At 49.4% G+C, this 14,962-nt stretch overlaps 1 protein-coding gene across 2 annotated transcripts; it reads right to left on the bottom strand.

The window, feature by feature from the left end:
• Window positions 1-154: 154 nt before the first annotated feature.
• On the bottom strand, window positions 155-7,402 carry TMEM147 (transmembrane protein 147). Of its 2 annotated transcripts, none has more exons than XM_044422226.1 (8): window positions 7,191-7,402; window positions 6,543-6,700; window positions 5,493-5,562; window positions 5,207-5,272; window positions 4,160-4,296; window positions 2,757-2,841; window positions 1,510-1,631; window positions 155-445 (listed from the first exon to the last, which is right to left on the bottom strand). In XM_044422226.1, the coding sequence occupies exons 2-8, from the start codon at window positions 6,617-6,619 to the stop codon at window positions 325-327; spliced, it is 678 nt and encodes a 225-aa protein (XP_044278161.1). In that variant the 5' UTR covers window positions 6,620-6,700; window positions 7,191-7,402; the 3' UTR covers window positions 155-324. The 2 variants fall into 2 exon arrangements, with proteins under 2 accessions (XP_044278161.1, XP_044278162.1); XM_044422227.1 differs by lacking the exon at window positions 7,191-7,402 and adding an exon at window positions 7,076-7,116.
• Between the last annotated feature and the right edge of the window lie 7,560 nt (window positions 7,403-14,962).

The raw sequence follows: 14,962 nt of genomic DNA on the forward strand, positions 1-14,962 counted from the left end.
AACCTGCCAAACGGATGGCGTCCAGCAAGAGGCCTCACCGGCCTCTGCTCAGCATGACCGCTCCAAGGAGCGGACCGAAGGTCCCACTGCACCCCCTCCCACGGAATGCACTGGGCATGCTCCAACAACAGCCAGATCCTAAAATCTGCAGCAATTTTTTTAAAAAAACCTTTTTATTACTATTATTCCTGTGGCTCAAGAGCAGGGGCCATGCAGAAACCGACGTTGCGGCGAGCACGACCAAGCCCCCAGCTGGGCCATGGCAGGACGATCCTGGAGGCGCAGGCGACAGCTCCCCTGCGTGGGGAGGGGACCGGCAGCGCCTCAGTTACTGTGCACCAGAGTGACGAAGAGGGTGAGGGAGCTGAGGGAAAGCAGGCCGGTGATCACGGCTTTAACCAAGAGCGCCATCCAGCTGCCTAGGAGGAAAACATGAACGAAAGATCTGCGGAGAGAGAGAGAGAGAGAGAGAGAGATTGGCTGTGGAGGGCACGGAAAGAGCGCGGCGGAACAAGAGGAGTGACAAGGGCAGCTGCGCCGCCACGTTTACGGGGGTGGGGGTGCTGGAAAGGTGCTCTGGCATCTCGGGAAACAGACTTTCTGGATGAGCTACCGAGAGGCTTTCCCTGTGCGACCTCAGCCTGGGCGCCTGAGCGCACACAAGGCAACGCTGCAGCAGGACCGAAGGCAAGGCAGGGCAGAGGGCACCAAGCAAGGATGCCGGCCAGCCACGCTCTTCCCAGGAGGTTCCCTCTCCGTTTCCCTCCCGCAGGAGCACACACACTCTCCCGGAGACCCCGTCTCTGCCCTGCCCTCACACCCCACATGCTCTCCTTGCTCGTTCGCACTCACCTCGGGGTTTGCTCACTCTCTCGTCACCCTAACTCACCACCCACAACTTGTGTGATCATGACGCTCTTCCCAACCTCTCGGTGTTCCCCCTCTTCCCCCCGACCCATCCGCGGTCCCCCGGCTTGAACTCCACCCCTCACAATGCAGCAGCAGGCTGGGTGGCGCCTCATTCCAGCCCCCGCCCCTCACCCCACACAGCACTGAGCAAAGCCGTGGGCCAGGCAATGTTTTGATGTGGGCCACCCAGGGAGGCCCTCCAGGGAAACACCAATACTGGGAATTACTCCGGCTTGACACTGCAGTGCCCGACCTCTTGTGTGGACAGGAGCCCCTCTCTCTTTTTTAAGAACTGGCATCGTGGAACCTGCTTGAGGACCCCTGGGGCTGCAAGGCCCTGGACGGTGCCTGGTCGCCCAGGCGTGGTGGTGCCCCTGGTGAGTGGTCCAGTGGCCTGGCGCAGGGCGAGGGACGTGGTGCGGCTCAGGCAAGCCCCACACAGGCTCCGGGGGGCCCCCAAGGATGTCTCAAGGGCAGCACGGAACCCCGGCGCCAGCTGCGTGAGTCCACTTTCCGCACCTCGAGGCATCACCAGCTCCTCGGACAAGGCCCACAGCCACTCCCTCTCCCGCCTCCACCAAAGAAAATCCAGTTACTCACTCCATGAAAAAGGCTTTGTAAACACTGATGCCCAGGAGGAAAGTGAGGGGCAGACGATAGTGCTTGGGTAAATCGTAGCGTGTAAACATCCACACCAGGGCCGCCGTGGCAATGTAGTGCACCTGGAGGGGGACAACAGGATGGAAGCGGGGGGAAAAACAGTCGAGAATGAAGCAGTGGCTTTCGGTGAGATATCCAGCGCGCAATACGAGTACGAGCTGCAAGAAAACGTTGCCGTTTGCAGTGTTGCTGCTCTGGGTTCCAGCCAGCTGGCCATGCCCCTTTCCCAGGATTCTCCATTCCATTCCCCCTCCTCTCTAGCTTTCCTTTTCCCCACCCATGCTCACTGGACAGCCAGCCAGCACTATCTACCAATCATACTCAGTCCTCATTGGGTTGTCTTGGGGTTAAGGATCTCTCTCTAAAGAATTTTTTGTCCTTCAAATTAGCAGCTCCTTCATGGCAGCTAACCCCTCTTCTTGTGGGTAGATGGTGCTGTCAGTGCTACACACAGAGTCAGGCAAAGAGACCGAGTTTACTCTTACTATGGGCAAGAGATTACATTTTGGGCTGCCTATTACAAAAGCCTCACAGCAAGGGGAGAAAGAGGAGGGAATCTTTAAAAAAAAAAAAAAACCTTGAATTTTTGCGGACTTTTATGGACCTGGATTTAAAATCACATCTGACCAACATGGGAAAGGCTGCAATGCTGATCCCATTTGAACCCTTATTTCCACCCCCGTATGCATAGCTACACAGTTTCAGTAACTCAATTGATTGATTCAGATGTTTTAAATGGGACAAAAACGGAACAATGGACCCAAAAAGTGTGCTCTCTTCCATTGACCACAACACTCCACCGGGGGAAGGAGGTCCCCAGAAATAACAGGAGAGCCAGCGGGGTGTCACAATGAATATTGCCTGGAGGTGTGGATTCCAATCCCCGCTCAGCCATAAAGTTGACAGGGTGACTTTGGACCAGGCACAGATGCACAGCCTGACCTACCTCACAGGGGTCTTGCAAGGATAAAATGGAAAGGAAGGGGACCATGTAAGCCACCTCGGGGTCCTTGCAGGAGGAAACCAAGCAGGGATGTAAATGTAGCAATGAATAAATAAATAATACGTAACTACAAAAAGTCACAGAATGCTACGAAGGCAAAAGCCTTCATTCAGAGTTTCCTCTTCGCCAGCTGGGCACAGTTTAAGGGAAGCTCACAGCAAGCAGTGGCATAATTAGGACTCACCAGGCTTATGTTAGAGTCAATACTCATCTGGATGTATTTCCAGTCAAACTCGATGCCACGAGCGCCCACCCACAGCGGGATGCATCTGTTGGAAACACAAAAGGGGCCAGGAAACTTACCCACGCGGACAGGGCTGCTTAAAACAGAAGAGGAGCCACATCTCCACTCAAACAAGGCAAGTCCAAAAATCCCCTTCCGAGCCACAGCCCGGGAACTTCCTGTCTGTGTATGAAGCTCTTCCCAAATTCAGTATTAAACTTCAAGGGTGCAGCTCAAAAACTACCTATCACAAGAACTAAATGGAGTTTGGTTTTATGCAACCACCCAATTTTAATTTCACAGTTTAACACTGGAACATGCTGACAATCCCCCTGAACATGTGGAGAGTGTTTTTTGTCTTTCAATGAACAACTGTGAGACAAGATGCAGGGTAGTTAAAAATTAGCTCTTTCTGGCCAACCTCAGTTTCAGCATCTGTCACTTCAGAACCCAGACCACCCCTTTGTGAGGTAGCATTCCCCTGTTTGTACCCCTTAAATGCCCAGTTGTACTTAGGGGAGCTGTGTAAAAGGAGTCAGGAGACACACAAACACAAAGGAACATTGGAAGATACGGAAAGCTTTTACAAAGACATCAAAACTGCAAAGGCTGTTTAAAGTTTGTTTTCCTGCACTAATATTGTATTCATTTACAAGATTCTTATACTGTTCCATAGTCTGGTATGGAGATTTCAGAATGGTGAACAGTAAAAGATAAAACAGGTAAATGAACAACAGTATTTTAAAAACCAAATCAATAAAACCATGGCCAATTAGTTCAGGAAGGCTTCCTGAAATAAAAGCATTTTCAGCTGATGCCAAAACCAAAACAATGTTGGTGCTCATCTGAGCTTCAGAGGCAGGGAGGTCAGCAAGAAGGGACCTGCCACCCTGAAGGTTTTTCTCTTATTAAAAGACTTATGAATTATATGCACCAATATTTTTGAAAAACAGTAATAGTGCATGTTAAATAAACATATGCTGTGGATAAATTCAGAAAGTTAGTCCTTTAATGGCTAAAGGGACAATCCTATGTGCATTGAGCAAGAAGTTCTACAACTCCCAGCATCCCTCAGCCAGCATGGTTAGCTGGAGAAGGCTGGGAGTTGCGGATCTTTCTTCTGCCTAATCATGCACAGAATTGCATGCTAAATGCATGAGCGAGCCATTGCTCAGATGAATGAGGATTATGGGCATGCAATCTTGTTAGGAACGCCTTCAACCCCATGCTCTAACATCCCAGACCACTAAGCCAATGGGCACGAAGGATGTGTGACCAGCCACTCCAACTGAGCTCTGCCCACAGCTGATGTGAGCTGCCACTTGCATCCAATTCCATCCTTTTTTTCCAGGAACCCGACTCACCGGGACATAATGAGCTCTGCAGTGGCCCATCCCATGGCAGCCACCATGATCTTGTATTCCCCTTTGCCTGCATTTCGGGACATCACCAGATGCAACCCCACCAAGTCAGCCAGGTCCACGGTGGCCTTCATGAATTCCTGCCATGACAAAAAGGGTTCAGAGCTGTGGGATGGGCACCCCTCTGGCTTCCTTGCCCCCTGAAATTTCCCCCTTAATGCCAGGCCTGCAGCCCTTAACAAACCAGCCCTGGAACTTCCTTCCATTTAGCTCTGTCCCCAAACATCAAAACATTAGCAATAGGCACTCCTTGGACCAACTATCAGTAGCTTGAACCACAATACTGCCTCTAAGCAGTATCCCTGCTTAGCAGTATCCAGTACTTTCGATGATACAGATATCCAGAAATAGAAACATAGGATGTTACTATTCAGACATGAGTATATGCACATCATGCAGAAACTCCCCAAATATTCTGAAACAAGACACCCCAATGTTATAGTGAGAAGAACAAAGAATTGCATGCGGGATCAATCAATCAAACAAGAGTACTTTACTCTGCTTCTGCTAGCCCTGAGGAGGAGCAAAAAGCTATTCAGGGCATCAAAGGATCACCCCCTGACCATGAGAACAAAGAAAAATAGGTATTTGGAAGAAAAAATGTTCTCCTGCACCCCATTATCAACAACCGTTCCGCTACTCTGTCTTTGCTTGCCCTTGACGTGGGGAGCAAAAGCCTATCTTATTTCAGCAAATTTCCAACCTGGCTGCATTTTAACCACTTCAATCATAGCAACACTGCTGCTGAGTTCTTCTGGTGGGGTTTGCTCTGCCTGAATGCCAGCTATTAAATGAAACCATTCAATGGTCTGAGTGTTTTATATTTAGAAGTATGGGATCTCCATGTATGAAAACCAATAAAATAAAATTGTAGAGAGCCCCAATCTGCTTTGCCCTTGCTTGTCTGCAAGGTGCGCCAACCTTTCCCCATCTCCAAATGCATTCAGTGCTGCCCTCAACCCCTGCCCACTGGCCCGGAACCCAACTTACGCCAATGAAGTCATAAGCGCCTGCACCACCCTCCCAGGTTGGAAAGAAAGTAGCTAAAAACAGCATCTACGACACAGAAAAAGAGAAAGATCAGCCGCCTATTTGGGAAGAAACAACGGTTAATACCATTTGGCATTTTAAAAGTTTCACTGAGTAGCAAATATTTTATTGCTTTATCTGGTTTACACCCCAACTTTCTATGAAAAATGGCATTCTATGTGGCTCTCATTTGCAACTTCATTCCTCCCTAAGCTTCCAGGGCCACAAGCAAGTAGCAAAACAGTACCTTGCAGAGCTGGACAAAGAGGTAGGTGGCTCCCGCCTGCACACATCTCCAGAAGGCATTGTACTCTGACCTGAAAGAGACAAAAATAGAAAGATGGGGACATCACAACATCCGTGACCCTTTTATAAAGCACCATGCTATGCTCGCTTGATCTCAAGGCTGGGGAGATTCTGGCCATCCAGACATTGTTCAACTACAGCTCCTATCCTCCCCCTCCCATGCTGCCTGAGAGGTGAAGTTTACAAGCACATGGACTGCCTCAGGTTTCCCTATGAGCTCTACCTCATTCACAGAAACTGGGAGAAATTGAATTTTGCAGGAGCATAGGCCAAGACAGTAAACAAGAATAAAATTGGAGCCTCCCAGTCAGGTCCTCTGCTGCACACCATCCAACAGAAGCCAAGGGACAAAACCAAACCAACTAGAAGGACAAAGGCTGGATCTGGTCCTGGATGTCTCTTATTGTTGCGGGTTAATTTTTCTAGATACATTTGTGCATGTTGCTTGTGCATGTGTATGAAAACAAATATACAGTATTTTAAATGTTTAATCTGTGCAAACCAACCAGAAATCTTTGGCTATTGAGAAGTGCAGAAATGAAATAAATGAAACACAGTGAATAGGAATGCCAAGCCCTCAACAAGAGATGGGCCCTAACCCTTTACTGCAGGATGCACACGCTTCCAGGCCCCCAAAGAGATGCTGACTTAAAGGCCATGTGCACACACCTATGTCTGGCGCACCCCTATATGTGTGCATACACTTCCCAGCAACCCTGGTAGTTGGCTCTTTTCCCAGCAGCTGCAAGAAAATTGCAATCTGAATGAGATACTTGGGGGATGTGACATTTTATCTGTGACTGCTGCTTTTTGCCAGGCTGGTGATCTTGACAGTTCAACTACTGCAGTGCCTGTAAAATCTGCTACTTCGCTGCAGCATTCAAAAATGGTGCATCGATGAAGAAGCCAGCCAGCCTGCCTCAGTCCTGCCATAACCTCCCTGCATCACCCCACCTTACAGCCCCAAACCCAGGCCAAAGCCACCACTTACAGACCACTGCACTTGTAGGTGATGAAATAGGGGAAGTAGGCCAAGGCAAAGCAGTTCCCAAAGTGGAAGAGGGTCATCTCGGCGCCAGCCTGGCAGGTCGCTGTTCAGGACCAGCTGGCTTCGTGGGCTTCTCGCTACCTAGCACAGCTAGGATTTTCCTTGGGAAAGCAGGTGGAGGGTAGGGAAAGAAAGAGTTAAGAAAGAAAAAAGAGCAAAGGACCAGGGCCCTTCGCACATCCTTTCCCGGCCAGATCAGGGATCGTACACACACACACACCCTTGTCACCCCTGGCTGCGGCACGTTTACCTAGGAGTAAGCCCCGCGAACGCGGCACGAACTTTTTCGCCAAATAAGGCCCAGCCGCGAACCCGCCGGCCCTCCACGGGAGGCCGACGCGCCCATGCACGGGCGAGGCCGTCCGTGGCGGTCCCCACAGCAGTTTCTCGAGTCGCCAAATGGGGCCACGGTCCCAAAGAGAGGAGAACCCCGGTTCGGACTGCAAGCTTCTCGGGGCGGGGACTGCTTAACTCACCCGCAGCAGCGCGCACCACGGCGAGCCCCAGCGTCGCCCCAGCCCCCTCTCAGCACGCGGCCTCGCCCCGCGGCCCACCCCCCCTGCCGCCTCCATCTGTCCCGGTGGAACTTACTGGACACGGGCGAGTCTTCCTGCCTTGCGGCGTCTGCGCATGCGTCCGCGGCCCTCCTCGGAGCGGCCCCATTCTATGATGGGGCTTGTAGTTCAGCTCTTTCCCTCGCCGGTTCTCCTTCCGCGGAGCCTAGGGCGCGCGGCACAACACTATCCCCAGAATGCACTGGAAGAGCGGAGCTGCTGCATGACGGGAGTCGTAGTCCCTCGTTCAAACACCCTTCCTGCGGCAGCCACGACGCCCCTTCCGCAAGAACGGGAAGAAGAAGATACGTCTTTCCGGAAGCGATGCACTCTGGGAACGGCGCGGCGGAAGGACGGGAGAGGGGAACTGATCCCTGCGTTGCATTATGGGAATTGTGGTTTTCCATCAGCTTTCACTGGCCCGCCGCTGTAACAAGGGGAGGAAAGTGGTGTTTTCAACCCAACCATTAATGATAAAATCAAAGATGAAACCAATTAACAGTTAAAATATTGGGAGAATAAAAAGACCTCTGGCTGCCTCCTCTGCCAGAACACTGATGGCTGGAGATTTTTCTGCTGTTGGGGCACCGGGTAGCAGAACAGAGGTGTGTAGAATGGGGCAGGGTGAGGAGAAGGTTTCTCCCTTTGTCTTAATACCAGAGCCCAGCGGCGCCATGTCATGAAGCTGATTGTGGCGACATACAGGTATGTGAGGGGGTGTCACACGGAGGTGGGTAGAGCCCTGTTCTCCCCTGCAGAGGAAGGCAGGATGCGCTCCAACGGAGCAAAGCTCAGGGAACCCAGGTTCCATTTGAATGCCAGGAAGCACCTCCTGACAGTCAGGACCCCGAGGGTGTGGAAGGGGCTTCCACGAGAGGTCGTTGAGGCCCCATCGGTGCGGGTGTTCAAGGATAGGCTGGACATGCACATGGCGGGCATGTCGTGAGCGGAGCCGGCTGGTGCCGGAGGTCAGACTAGATGGCCCGGGAGACCCGTTCGGACTCGCTCTGTTTTCTACGTTTCTATCTGGCGAGCTTCAGGACAGATAAGCTGGATTGCTTCCCACAGTGCACAGTTAAACTATGGACTTCACTTCCACAGGGGGCTGTGATGACCACCAATTTGGATGACTTTAAAGGGAGATGAAACGAATTCCTGGGGGATGAGGCCATCGATGGTTACTGGTCCTGAGACTCAGTGCTCCCTCCAGTAGCATAGGCAGTGTGCCCTTGTACACCAGCTGCTGGGGAACATGGGCAGGAGGGCGCTGTCGCATTCATGTCCTGTTTGTGGGATCCTGTGGGCAGCTAGTGAACATTTTGCAGGCCACCATGAGAACATGCGAGTGGCGTGTGCCCCGGCCATGCACAGATCAGGCACTTTAGCTAGCATTGTGCATTATTGCAGCTACTTCAAACTGTGCTAAGCCAGCCCTGCTTCATCCAGATGCCCCACTGCCCATTCTGCTGCATGGGGCCGTGAGCATCTTCCCCAAAGTCCTGCCTGAATGGCACCATTCGTTTGATGTTATGAAGGCATGAATGAATCCTGCAAGTCTGCTACTGTTGACTCTCTCCCTTCCCTTTGCAATCAGCCTCTCCTAAGCTAAAGAAGGCTAAATCCATCTCAGCAGAGCCAGATGTTCTCTGCTGATGCCTCCGCAGTTCATTTGGGATTCTCTCTCTTCCTTATGCCTAATCCCATTACATAAAGGGGGATTATCTTTCCCCATTTTAGGTGAAAGGATCAGAGGGGTGGGGTACAGATCAGAACAAGGACCAACCCGTCCCACCTTGCTGCTTTTACTAGTCACCAGCCCAGCCGGCCCCTACAACCGCAAGAGACCAGTTGGAACTGAAGCTTGTTTTGGACAAAAGCTTCCTTTCAAAAGAAGCCAACCACCACTGTAACAAAACTGTTGACATCCAGGCAGGAAGCTTTGTTTGCAGAGCATGGGGTGGGGGAGAGAATGGATACCAGCCTGACTCCCATCTCCAATTCAGTTGATTCGATGGCTGAAGAGCATCTCCTGACTGGCTCCCCCCACCCCATGCTCAAAAGCCGCTGCTGCTCGTAAACACACTCAGGATTACTGACCATCAGTCATACTGGCTGGGGCTGTTGGGATTTGCTGTCCAAAATTATTTCTTCATTCATACGCAGCTGCTCAATCAAAACAGCTCTGGAATGGCTTACACAGAATCGGTTAAACAAGGCAGCCGTTCCACATAGGTTTGTAATCTGAAATGATGTGTTATACCTACAGAACCGGGCTGGACTGGAAGTTGTCTTGTGCCCACACTGGGAATGGAGCAGCCTCTGCACAACTCTTGAAGGCCTCCGGCTGGCTTACGGAGGGCAGGGTGCAATGGGCCTGTGCTGTAAAAATCCAGGCCGGGGGTCAACCCCTGAAAGTATCAGCCTTGCTTAGCATGAGTGGAGGGCTGCATTCTAGTTATCTTGCTGCGCTTAATTCATTTTAGTTACTGTTTGCTGGCCCTGAGAAAAATGGCCAAAGTCCGAACATGCAGCTGACCTGTTTTGAGTGAATGCATCTTATCAAACCACCTAATGAGCTTATACTTTGCTGTGTGCTTAGTTTAATTAGCTTATGCTATTCTATCCTTTCATTTTGGCACAGGAAACAGGAATAAGACTCTCAAGTGTATGAGAATCTTGACTGGCTAAAATGGGAAACCTCCACTGTTATGTCTTGAGACATGCTATCAAGGATGGGGAACATCAAGGGCTATGGAGTCTAATGATGGGAAGCTGCCCATGGGATACATTTCAGCTTGCTAATGAGTAAGCAGGTTTTGCACCACTTAATCACGGTACCTGTATAACAGCCGGCCCCTTTCCCACAAATGGTCTATATAAGCTAGCCAGTTTCCTTTGTGTCTTGTTTGCTTACCACCATTTAATTTTAAATTTAATTAAAACATTTCTATGCCGTCCTTTGCAACAAACCTCAGGATGACTTACAAAGAATAGAAATAATGATATAAAATACAATTAAACATTCAATAATATGGCATAAACAACAATTCATAACTAAAGAACAAAGAACAGATGGAAAAGAAAAAAAAAGAAAATGCAACTGTGTAAAATTATTATTATTAAAATTATTGATATTAATTATTAAATGGTGGTTAAATAAAAAGGTCTTTACCTGGTGCCAGAAAGAGTAGAGAATAAAGCCACCATCCTCAAGGGGGTTTTGCTGAATGTCTGTTCCTGCTGTTCAGAGTCTGCCTTGCAGGCAAGTCCATGCTGAGCATTGTAAGTGACTTGCTGCTAAACCTTTGAAAAGCTAGCTAATAATTTGCTTGTTGCAACCATAAAGCCTCCTTGTAGGCAAAGCTGGGCCTAGCATGTCAATTCCTTGGGATCACTCAGACCTTTAGCCCATGGCCCAGGCAACATGCAGGCACACGGCTCTGGAGAGAGGAGCTTGGAGGCTGCCGCCGCCCTCTGTACGGCACCCAACGCCAGCCCTGGTTCTTACTGAGGATCTCCCCTGCTAATGCCCTCCCAGACAAGACTCTGAGGCAGGGCCTTTACATGATATTTTGCTGCCCCCACTCCACATCCATGTTAAAATGCCAGCTGAAGGGCAGTCGAGTTGTTTCTTAAGCATGGGCAACTGGGCAGCACTTGGGTTCCCAACAGCACTGAACTGCAAGCATATCTTTGCATTCACTGGTGAAAAACTAGCACGCATCCTTTAACAATATTGCTGCTTATGAAGTCTCTGGCTTGACAGATCCTTGATTATGAACGGGTTAGAAGAAAGAAGTGGAATTCAGTTAGTCCCCTAATCTGCTTTGTAAACAAGCAGGGCACAGTTTAGACAGCCAGGGGTGAATCCACCATTTTGCATCGTCTTCACAATTGCAAGGATGGAGAGCGTATACCCGGCTTGACAAAGCAGCCATTTCAGATCAGTGCTCTTCTCTCTGTGTCAAAGGATCCCCTCCCGCTGCTGATGTGATCACCTGAGTGGTTCATACACCATCATGCGCCTCTACGGAACCACATGATAAAGGCGGGGTGACCTTGAGGAGCTGAAAAATGGGTTGCTTTTGTGTAATGGCAAGAGAAAGCTCTAGGCGGCACTGTGGGAGAACAGACGCATTGATTGTAGGCAGACCCAGATGGAAAAGCGTAAGAGGTCATCTGCGAAATTGTATTGAGAGAAGCCCGTATTTTCCAGCCGTAAAGCATCAGCTCGACCTCCATTTCAGATTTAGGCAAGTCTAGAGGTCAGGAGGGGAACTGGTCTTCACTTAAACCAGAGGTTTTAGTTTTTCTCTAGAATGCTTTTCTGGTTTCCATGCAGATGTCTCACCATGGCAGATCTACATCTGCTTGAGCATCACACCAAGTGAAATGATGGCTGCCTTTTAATGCGGTCTTTATTTATTTGTTTACACTTCAGTTGTTGCAGCTGAAAGACACCCTTTAACTTCCCAGCTTTGCCACCAGAGGTCCGCTCTCTTAATTTCTTAGACTGAAAAAGACATTTTCTCAAGGCTGGGATGGTCAACCTGGCCCCTTCCATATGTCGTTGGACTACAGTTCCATTGTACCTCCCTGTAGTCATGCTGACTGAAGCTTGTACAAGTTGTGGATTATGGCATCTGGTGGACACAAGTTCCTCCAGTCCTGCGACAGGCACACTGATGCTGTGAGCCTATGCACAATTACCTTGGACTGAGCATGGTCTGTCCTGTGGGTAGTCAAGGGACAGTAGACTGGAGGAAACTATCTGTTATGCCATGGGTCCCCCACATGGGATCAACCAGCCAGTCCCAAATATCTTTTGAAAAAATAACAATTTCCCCCTTTTTTAATATATGTACATGAAATTGCATTAAATGCATACAGCTTTCTAGCACGTATACCTAGACTTCAACAAGCAAGCCCAATATCCAAATAACTGTCTATATGCCCCTATTCATAGCTTGAAAGCATTATAAGGTGCTTAAACCATTGCAATGTAGGTGGTGTTTATTCTTTCAGGATTGTAATAACAGTTTTTTGTTGCCAAAGGACACACAGAATCCATCTCCCTGTCCATCTGTTAATTTTCATGAAGCAGGTGAATTATTTAAGAGTGTATACACTGGTGAATATTACATACTGTTCCAGTACAAAATGTATCTCTGTAATAATCTTCCACAGGAAAGCAACTATTTCACATTGCCAAAATATATGTTTAAAAGAACCATTAGCTTTATTGCAATTAGCTGAATCAATTTATCCCTTATTAAAGAGATGTTTATAGATTTTGAAAGGGATGTAAAAGGTCCGACAGACACAGTGCGAACAATTTGTTGAGTGAGATCCATAGCTGTGGTGGCTGGATGCAAATGCTGGTGGGCCACAAATTAGGCATTTGTCCACAGCAATTTCTCAAGTGTGCTTATGGGCCCAAACGGGCTGGGGACCCTGCTACATGCTGAGCAAGCGCATTGCGGCCTCTGGCATGGTATTGTCTATCTCAGCCTTTGCCAACCTGTGGCCCAACCAGTGTTGGCATAGCTGCCCAGGGCATTTTGGGAGTTGTAGTCCAACACATCTGGGAGAGGCTAGGTTAGGAAGGCAGTCCTCTGTTCCCCACTGACTACCAGCACTTCAAATGTTTCAGACTAGAGTTTTCCCTGGAGAAACTAGGAATTAAACCTGGGATGCTTTGCAAGCAAAGCTTGTGCCCTTGTACTGAACTGCAGCCCCTTCCTGTACTTTATCAACTGTACATTACTGCAAGGACATCCATGTAAAGCTCCGTGGGCCCCCTTTTCTAAACCCCTGTTCTGCGTACATTCAGTCCGCATATGCTTAGCAGGGCTTGGATCTCTATTTGAAAATTAATCATTTGTGGTGAGGTGGATGGGGGGGGGGGAGAAAGGAAAATTAAGGTGGTACTCTGTATGTGCACAGAGGCACTGTAGCCAAGAAGCCAACTTTCTTCAGAAGTTGGGAACATTCTTGGTGTGTTATCATGCACAGCTCAGACGTGAGCAGAGAACAGCTGCATTAGAGTGAAGCACTCCAGCTGGACCGCAGAGTCAAGGCAATCCCGCCCTCATCTGACCTGGTTGGTTAATTCCTTTTACTGCCCTGCTTTAACCAAGCTCCCGGCTGAGCCCTTCTCGAACAACAGAAGCAAAAAAGAGTCCCAGCCCTTTGTGTCGGGAGTGGGCATTCTTTCGCACGGACTGCTGGCTGGACTTCAGAAGAATCCAAAATGGAATGCGAAACAGAACAGGAAGGGGCTGGAGAGGATGGGCCATGCCAAGACATGGAGATGAAAGAAGCGGAGGCAGCCCATGAGAATGTTCAAGATATACAGCGAGTGGGAGGGGACCCTGAACACGGGATTTTTCCTGAAGGAGGCCGGGCAGCCCTGGCTCGTGACCCCATGATGCAGTGGCAGCAGAGGCCCAAATACAGGATAGGAATGAGGAGAGGTGGCGCACTCGCTTTCAGAAGGCCCCTCCAGAAGGGATGGGGCCTGGATGTGTTCATAAGGAGAGTTTCTGGAGGTGAATACTAGATTGGGTTCAACAGACCGCTCTGCGCATGCTCAGAGAGAAATTCATTCTGGGTGATTTGCGCTTTTGGGTCAACAAAGAATGTTTTGCCAGGATAATGACCTATGGCTTTTGAATGCTCAGAGGAGGAACTTTGGCTCCTGACACATTGCTTCTACATTCCATCCTCCTTTGTGTTGTTTCTCTCAACATTTTAAGGGAATAACTGCTGTGACGGATGCTGTAGCTGATAAGAACACTGTAGGCTATTATTCCATATCAAGAAAATAGAAAGTATTCTGGGTGGCTAAATTGCGTTTGGCCTTCTATGCTGACCCACCTTGGCTTTTGTGAAATCTTTGTTACTTCCATCAGAGATGGCAACACCCTTCTCTTTCACTAACAGTTATAGTTTCCAGTGCGCTAAAGTTAGTTTGAAGTCCAGGAAATCTGCAACGGAGATAACCAGTTGGAGCATAGGGCACTTGCTGTCAGATTAAGACTAGGAAGGCGACTAGCGTTTCCAGTCCCAGTTCTTCTGAACAAACAACAGTTCTAAGCCCCTTTGCGCTGCTGTTTGTGCGTGGCCACAACACAGCATTTGAAGCAGTTCTTGCTACAAGGGTGTGCGCAACTACTTGCAGGATCTGGGAGTGTGAGAACCGGCAACGCATCAGCAGCCTGAGCGCAAGTCAGAATATGGCTCACTGAGCTCAGTATCTTGACCCTGACTGGCAGCAGCTTTGCAAGGGGTCTTTCCTTGCCTGGCTTCCCAGGGTCCTTCACCTGGCCGTACTAGGAATCGAGTCTGGAACCTGGAACTCAGTGAGTTCTAAGTTAGAGGTGAGCAGAAGATACATCTCCGGATATCAGCTCCCAGCATTCCTGACCATTGACCATAGTGGCAGGGGCTTCTTGGAGCTGAAGTCCTAAATGGCTGGTGATCAACCTTCTGCCCCCCTCTGCTGTAAGCCATAGGAGATTCTCACAGGTGCTGCTGAGAGGGGGAAGAAGTAGGCCAGGTATTGTAAAAGCAGTAAAATGCCATTAAAACGGCAGACAGCTCTGTCCTGGTTCCCCTGCCCATGCACTTCTGTGGCAGGTTCTTCTTGCCAGTGCTTGACATCAATTCCCCACCTTACCCAGAAAGACGAGTTTTGAATATCCTGAAAGAGCCTAGAAACAATCCCAGCCGTTGCAGTCAATATGCAAGTTCAATTTAACTTTTGGCAATCCTGAGCACTGTGCGCCTGCTGTTACAGTCATACAT

The sequence above is a fragment of the Varanus komodoensis genome, unplaced genomic scaffold (assembly GCF_004798865.1).
Source record: "Varanus komodoensis strain SLA01 unplaced genomic scaffold, ASM479886v1 scaffold122, whole genome shotgun sequence".
Taxonomy (NCBI): domain Eukaryota; kingdom Metazoa; phylum Chordata; class Lepidosauria; order Squamata; family Varanidae; genus Varanus; species Varanus komodoensis.

What these genes read in the sequence shown, in the direction of transcription:
- TMEM147 (XM_044422226.1), bottom strand. Translation starts at nt 6,619, where the DNA reads ATGACCCTCTTCCACTTTGGGAACTGCTTTGCCTTGGCCTACTTCCCC. An exon ending in ACCTACAAGTGCAGTGGTCT is followed by an intron (nt 5,563 to 6,542) that starts GTAAGTGGTGGC and finishes TGTCTCTTTCAG; the next exon opens with GTCAGAGTACAATGCCTTCT. An exon ending in TTGACTCTAACATAAGCCTG is followed by an intron (nt 1,632 to 2,756) that starts GTGAGTCCTAAT and finishes GTCCCCCTCCAG; the next exon opens with GTGCACTACATTGCCACGGC.